At 41.2% G+C, this 7,500-nt stretch overlaps 1 protein-coding gene across 10 annotated transcripts in view; it reads right to left on the reverse strand.

Annotated features, from left to right (window-relative positions):
- LOC122715719 (nucleolysin TIAR) overlaps positions 1 to 7,500 on the reverse strand; it is a 472,996-nt gene that overhangs the window by 156,854 nt on the left and 308,642 nt on the right. The window contains exons 1-2 of one of the 10 annotated variants that reach the window (XM_043938122.1): positions 7,480 to 7,500; positions 3,339 to 3,860 (exon numbers count right to left, since the gene is read on the reverse strand). The exon at positions 7,480 to 7,500 is cut by the window's right edge and continues 266 nt beyond it. The exons of 5 other annotated variants lie outside the window; for them this stretch is intronic. In XM_043938122.1, coding sequence (XP_043794057.1) covers positions 3,339 to 3,519 — 181 coding nt within the window. In that variant the 5' untranslated portion in view covers positions 3,520 to 3,860; positions 7,480 to 7,500. Of the gene's footprint in view, positions 1 to 3,338; positions 4,615 to 4,732; positions 4,843 to 6,853; positions 7,071 to 7,479 lie in introns of those variants that run through there. 4 more of the 10 variants (XM_043938120.1, XM_043938121.1, XM_043938118.1 and 1 more) reach the window with 4 other exon arrangements.

Genomic DNA, 7,500 nt, shown 5'->3' on the forward strand with positions numbered 1-7,500 from the left:
TTTTTTTTTTTTTTTTTTTTCTTTTTTTCTTAATCGCGTGGATTAAAACCGACAGCCGCATTATGCCTAACTCGGTACGTCACCGCGAAAGCTTTCATTGAGGAAGGTAAGTAGGTCGACAGTGGCGTGTATCGAAAAAGTTTAGTAGACGTTTCATTTCCTGTCCTCTAACCAAGGTATTTATTCCTTGTTCGGATCATTGAAACTTTTTCTTCTTCTTCTTCTTCTTCTTTTTCTTTCTTTTTTTTTTTTAACGGCAGTTCCTCCCCTCCCCCTGCGTTGCGACTTGGCGCGATGTTGCTCGCTGTTAATTAACATTAGCAGGAAACTGTAAGGTATAAGCAACGTATTTCTTGCATTATCCCGTATTATCTGGGATCGTGCTCCTCGTACACGCGCTTTTAACACACGCTTTTTCAACGGGAGAATAAAGTCCACGTAATGGTGTATTATTTCCCTTTGCGAGGGGACGAAATGGAGATCGAGGTTTCAAAAGATTCAAAAAAAAATCAGCACGCGGTTATTTCTCTCAGAATTCAAACATTCCTTTGACGAATGCAAGGAACGCGTGTATTAAAAAATATATATATATATATATATATTCGAACACACATTTTGCATCGGTTTGCCTTTTGGAACGATTTCTATCCCCCTTTTTTTTTCAGAGTTAAATTTCAAATTTCTGATGATCGATATTGAGATCGATCGTTTCTACCTTTCTACGAAAATCTACGATCTACGAATTATACGATCTACGAATTATAGAAAAAAGAGAGGGTGAAAAGCGAAGGTGAAGAATCGTGCGAAATTACGATGATCGGACGATTGAAAATAAATAATTCGCATATTCGAAAGCGTTGCGACTTCTCTCGAGGATGGAGAGAATGTAACTGGCCGTGCATTAAAGCGAAAAGATTGATGGCGCGTCCTCGATATATGTACACTGCTGCGAAACGTCAATGCAAAATCTTCCGTGACTCGCTAATGTTTTGTTACGGTTCTTGTTCCTTGGCACAAACGTTGATAGATCGTCTCGTTGACCAGCGACGAGATCATCCACGGGGAGAACGAGAAAGAGGGGATATTCGAGAGAATATATTCGAGAGATTTGTTTGCAAGTCTTTTGATGAGAATGAAATTGAAAATAAAACTTGAAACTTACGAGATTATTTTTCGTACGCACGTAAAGAGCGGATATTAGAAAGTTATTAGAGATAAAAGCTAAATTGAACTATTGATGGACGCTATTGTGTTATTGAAACATGACGCAGGCGTGTTTAATTTTCGTTTGTGCACTGCAAATGCAGTCCAATTCAACATCTGCTGATCAGATGAAAAATATCCGATGTTGTTATGCTAAAAAAATAATTTTGAATGGAATCGATCCATTCGTTTAATTTCGTTAGAAAAATTTTGAATTTATTTATCAATTAAAATAAAAACAATCCCTAGACTTTTATAATTTTTCTAATTTTATTTCGCGTCAGAAATTCTCGAATCGACGTTAAGAAGGGATAAAGTTTAAATTTTGCATCGTTTATTATAGTGGATAAGACAACTACCAAAAAAAAAAAAAAAAAAAAATCAAAAATAGAAAATCAAAAAATGCAAATTGATTCAACGAAAAAGAATCATTCACGACAGCCTGTATCTCATTCAACATCAATTGAAATATCCGATTTTATATCACACTAAAAATAATTTTGAACTGCTCACTTCTTTAATCTCTCTACAAAAGCTTTGCTAATTTAATCCCTCTTACTGCTAGCATCGAACTTGTAACAATCAAATAAAACAAAATATTCCCAAAACAATTCCTAGATTGTTCATAATTTTTTATAATTTCGCGTTAGAAAAATTCTCTCGAATCCACATTAAAAAGGGATTTTAAATTTAAATCTCATCTTTAAATCGTTTACTTCATCGAATAGTACGAAACTTGCTAAGAAAAGAAAAGAAAAGAAAAGAAACAAATTTTCGAAAAATATAAAAATATAAAATCGAAAAGGATTCGAAAAAAAAAAGAAAAGGAAAAAAAATCAATCACGATTCCCCTGTATCGCATTATGTACGAACGGAACCGAGTTGATAGATAGTTTCGTCGACCGACAACGAAGACGAAGCTCGTCCGTTGTCCGCGGAGGGAAGAGCGATCGGTGCACCGGCACGGGAGACAGTGGCAAAAGAGGGAGGATAAAGAAAAAGAAGAAGGAGAGGCGTGAAGGACGAGGCGAGGTTAACGGAAAGACGGGTAGTTGGGTACCTGCCTATTATTCACGCGCGAGATAGGTGCGCGAGGAGGGAGGGAGGTGGTGGGGTTGATCTAGCCCGATCTAGAAGGAGGCAGGGGTGAGGCCAGACTTAGGAAGGTAGGTTAGGGGTTCGTGGCGAATTCTTATAAATCAAAACAGACACGCTATCCCGTCTCGTAGGGTGTTTCCACCCTTCCTGCGCCCGCCACCTATGCCTTGTTTGCCTGCTCGCGCCGAAATCGAACCGAAAGAAGAGGGGAGGAATGCCGAGATCGAGTAGGCGTATCGAATAATCGAAGGGAAATTTGTTCCCCTCGAATCCGATCGGGGTGCAATGTCAATGTGCAACGTCGATGAAACGCGGGATTTTATTAATTTCTCGTGGACGTGAGAGGGATCGAAATATTGGAAATTTCTTTTCCAGGAGATATAGCAGCCACGGTTGAGAAACAACGCGTTTTATTTCGACAAATTTTTCCTTGCGTTTTAATTTCAGACACCCGCTCTCCCGTTTCTCGTCTCCTCTCATCTTTCTCCACTAACTCGCTCAACTTATCGCCCTTCCTCCTCCCCCTCTTTTCTCGATTCGATGGTCCTGCACAGAGGAAACTACGTCACCGATTATGACCGAGGTTATAACGGATATAGAGGAGCGGATACACGGCTATTACTATAACACGATAGCGATACTATCGTTTGTAAACAGTACCGGGAGTGTAGTGTAGTTTAAGCGGTGAATTTTTAATCTTATAGATGTTGCCTTAAAAAGATGTTTATAAAGTGGTACGTAAAAGCTGCGAGAAGAGGTATGGGCGGAGTGTTTTGCGTTATTATTATTCAGATAATAAATAATCTGTTATTTCCCGTCGAGATAAATAAAATACGAATACGAGAGAAATCTTCCCGTTCTCTCGCGAGCTTCCTTCGCTCGTTACTTGGCTGCAACGATCGAGGAGAGGGACGCGCGAAATGGATGGGAAGCGAGAGCGCGTTGCTGGGCTCGCGAGCTTAGCGCGGGTTCAGCAGCAGCCAAGTTTCTCGGCCTGGCCGAAAAATAGAAAAAAACAGAAAGCGAAGAAAACTTACGGGGGTTCTGGACGTGCACAGGAGACGGAGGGTTGGTTCGCGTGACGACAACCGGAGGAGGCATCTTGGCGTGCAACGCGGCCAGACACGAGTTCGCCACGTCGTAGATGAGATAGGCGCTGTAGTATCGGCCGGCGCTGCCTATTTTCAATTTATTCTTACCCACTGGCACCACCGCCATTTTCGCCGCGTCCAAACCACACCGCGACGAACACACACCACAATTAAGCGTAGTAACACAAGCGTGCACAAGGCGGTTCGTTCCACCGATCACTCGTACTTTTTCTCGGTCGACGATGATCGGCGCTGATTGTCATCCAGCTTGACCTCCGCTCGGATTAGAAGCCACCGGCCGGCCATCGTGATGACCAAACTATGTTCACCGATACGGTTCGTCGCTTCCCCTTCTCTCTTTCTCTCGGAAGGAACCGTGCATACCGCTTGTTTATCGTACAGCGGCACGCTCCTCGTCGATCAAGCAGCGCGAGGATATCAAGCGCGAGATTTCGAGAATAATGGAACCTGTTTGCAACGTGTTACGAATTATTGAAATCGGTTTCGTCGTCTCGAAAATCGATTCGAATTACTTTACTAGGAATAAGTGGTGGATAGGGAACGCGCACTATTCCGTTATCTCGTCCATTTTATCGTCTCGGGATTCTTCTTCGCGACTCGTTACAATACTCTTGTCCTTTGTATTCGTGTATCGAGGAGGATGGAACGGGAGAGAGAATCACTCGAGCGATCGATGATCGTAAAAGTATAAGTCGATGAGAGAGGGAGGGGAGGAGGATGAACGATAGAAACGAGGTTCTGATATCTCTAAACGTCGCTACGATCTTTTGAACGACGTCGTTGTAAGATGACAATTAATAGAAATTATTTTCTCGAAACTTTCGCCGCCAACGTTGAGATATTTCCCCGGACGGGGGATAACGTCCATCGATATTCGATACGACGAGGATATAATCGATGCTGTTGGACGATCTTCGACAATACCAGACATTTCGTCCAATTTTTTCCCTCCCTCGAAGGAGTCCGATTAACATCGGTCACACGCGATTCGTATTCCTATTGTACGTAAGAGCATCCCTCTATTGGAAACTTTCTAGAGGGACGTAAAAATCGTACCCCCTACATAAAACGATCCATTTCCATCATCCTCCTTCCAACACTTTCCAACCGACAACTTTTGGCAAATAAGTAACGCGAAAGAGCCTTCTTCTTCGTAACGATCGGCAAGGAAGAATTCTACGATGATCACCCAATATCACATCTATATATATATATATATACACATATATATTATCCTATGTAACAACGGTCGTGGCGACTTGGCCGATCAATTTCGAGGATCGTCTAATATATATATATATATACATATATACACACACATTAGACGATCGATCCTCGATCGACAGAGGCGCCGCCCGGTTTTCCTTCTGGAACAACGATCACGAAAATCACTCGACCCGATTATCCGTGGACGATGGGTGGATGAAACGGCGATGCGTGTTGTTACGATGACGAGACGCTGGCACTGAGATTTCGATAGTGGATTCTCCGTGGATTCGACGGGATGTACGACGAATGGGGAGGGGGGGGGGCAGATCGGTGGCGGCGGTGGTGGTGGGCTGGGCAGCCGAACGGAAACGGTGCGGTTCCACGGAGCGGAAGCCTGGACCGGAAGCGTCACGAGTCAACGGGCGCCTCGCTGATTGCATGCCGCAAACTCGGATAGATAAAAACGATCGCTGACCGCTTACGTGTTCTCTCCATTTGATTACGTTGTCCTTCCTTTACGGCTCGATAGCTTTTAGGGTTCCACTTTAAACGGTTTTCCCTAGTTTCGGAGGGGGGACTAAAAAAAAGTCTAAGAGAATCTTGTACGGAGAATCCTCGTTTCGTTTCCACGTATGAAAACGTTCGGGTAAAGTTTTTACGAGATTGCTTCTTTTTTTATTTATTTAATTATATCTTAGTTCGTTGTGGATCAGTATGGATCTTTTTCCACCTTGTTTCTAAATCTTTTGAAGTTTTGAAGTGATATTTTTAACTTTTAGTTATTCGTTTTTTTTTTTAATTATTGGAAACAATGACTAAATTGACGCGTATCAAACGTAGTTCCGCAGTTATCGGTGAGGATTGATATCTAGTAGATAAGAACGTGGTCAGAAGATTCGTAGTATTGTCCTTGTGCAAATTTTAGTATATTCCCTTTATTAGGAAATAATTATTTTCACGTTCGAAATTCTAAGAAATACGAATTTCTTCGAAATTATTGCTTATTATGATATCGTCGCGTCACTCGACTCGTTTCTTTTAAAATAAACGCGATATATCTCTATATATGTATATCAAGATGATACGCACAATATTGTAAAAGTATATACCGACACGACTCAAAATTATTGGAGGAAAAACGGAATTGCAGGAAAATTTTTACTTGGAACGCCATCAGTCTTGATCGCGTTTTTGATAATTGACAGGTTTCACGTCCGATCGCGTTTCACTGTATCTATACTCGAAACGTCGGACGCGTTCCATATCCTTCTCCATATTATTGATCATTACCGGCAGAAATCATCATGCTGAGAAACAATGAACGTCACATGGTCACGCTCCGACTATTGACGCGTATAATTATCGCCGGAATCGATTACATGCCATTTCGAGCCGTGAACAGTGTGAACCATGAAAGGATATACGATACAATGCGCGACCGTGAGCATATCGAGGTAGGGAATGCGTCATCAAAAATGCAACAAGTAAGACCAAGAATTCGACTCGATAAGCGCATCGTTAAGATACTCATACTCGCTAGTTATTCCATTTTTCTTTAAAACATTATTGCATGTAACGTTGTACACGTTCTAGTGCACATCTCTCTCTCTCTCTCTCTATTTTACTGTCGAGCGAGAAAAATTAATAATGTTAAGGAATGAATATCCTGGCCCGCGATAAAAGCTTTTATGGCCAATATAAATTTCTTACGAGTCATTCAATTTTTATAGTATCATCAAATATATATAGGTATCATTCCTACTACGTTCCTTCGTCGTTGCATCGTGTGCTTCGTCCCTCTATGATTTTTGTATCTATATATATATATATACGCGCTAGTACATATTTTTTTATTATTATTATTATTCCCTCCCCTATCGAAAAAAATTCAAAATTCATTTTTCCAAAAAACGTTCGTCTCCATCCCGCGTTTAAACATCTCTCGATCCTTTCCTCGTGCGATACACGAATAGAAAGATTCTATTTAAAAAGAAAAAAAAAAAAAAAGAGAAGAACATCGATCCATCGTTTCTCCCCCTCCCCTTTGAAAGGGGTGAGAGAGCGAAAGAAATTTCACGAAGAAAGCTACAATGCTTTGATTCACGTCAAATTGGAACGGCGATAAAAACGGCGAGCGGACGACAACAACGGAGGACGAAGATTAATATTCTGGGACATTGGAAATGGGGAGGAAGGGAGGGGGGAGGGGGCATTGCGTATTTTACACGTACGGCAAATAAAATCGACCTATAACCGCGGACCGGTCAATTTGTATCCCCTGAACAGTGTGATTACGAGCCGGTAGATATTCCAGTGATTTGTTGACTTGGACGTAGGTCCGTCTATTAATCGCGAGCCCGTGTTTGCTTTCGAAACCTCGTTGCCGCACAATGATTTCTCGTCGATTGCTCCACGACACGGTAATTAACCGTCACAACGCTAACAATGTGTCATTGTGCACGTTTCTTTCTCTCTTTCTTTCCTTTTTTTTTTTTTTTTTTTTTTTTTTCCTTCTTTACATCTCGAATCACGCGCAAAATTCGCACGAATATTTGTATATACAAAAGATTGTTCAATGATACAAATCGTACGCGCTATTTTTTACGCGTCTAATCTATTATTTACGCGACGTGTCGTTAAAGTTAACGAGTCGAAAAAACGAGCGCAACGAAATCGTAGCGCAAAAGGAAAGAGAGAAAGAAAGAAAGAAAGAAAGAAAACACTTTTTCTAGATTCTTCACCTTCACTTTCTTTAGAAAGAAGAAAAGAATTAATTATTAATTTCGTTATTTCTCAATGAAGAGGAGGAGGAGGAGGAGGAGGAGGAGGAGACCTATCCGTATTTTATCACTCGTACAATTATTTTCGGAGCATAATT

The sequence above is a fragment of the Apis laboriosa genome, unplaced genomic scaffold (assembly GCF_014066325.1).
Source record: "Apis laboriosa isolate Shangri-la unplaced genomic scaffold, ASM1406632v1 scaffold40_cov151, whole genome shotgun sequence".
NCBI classification, from domain to species: Eukaryota; Metazoa; Arthropoda; class Insecta; order Hymenoptera; family Apidae; genus Apis; species Apis laboriosa.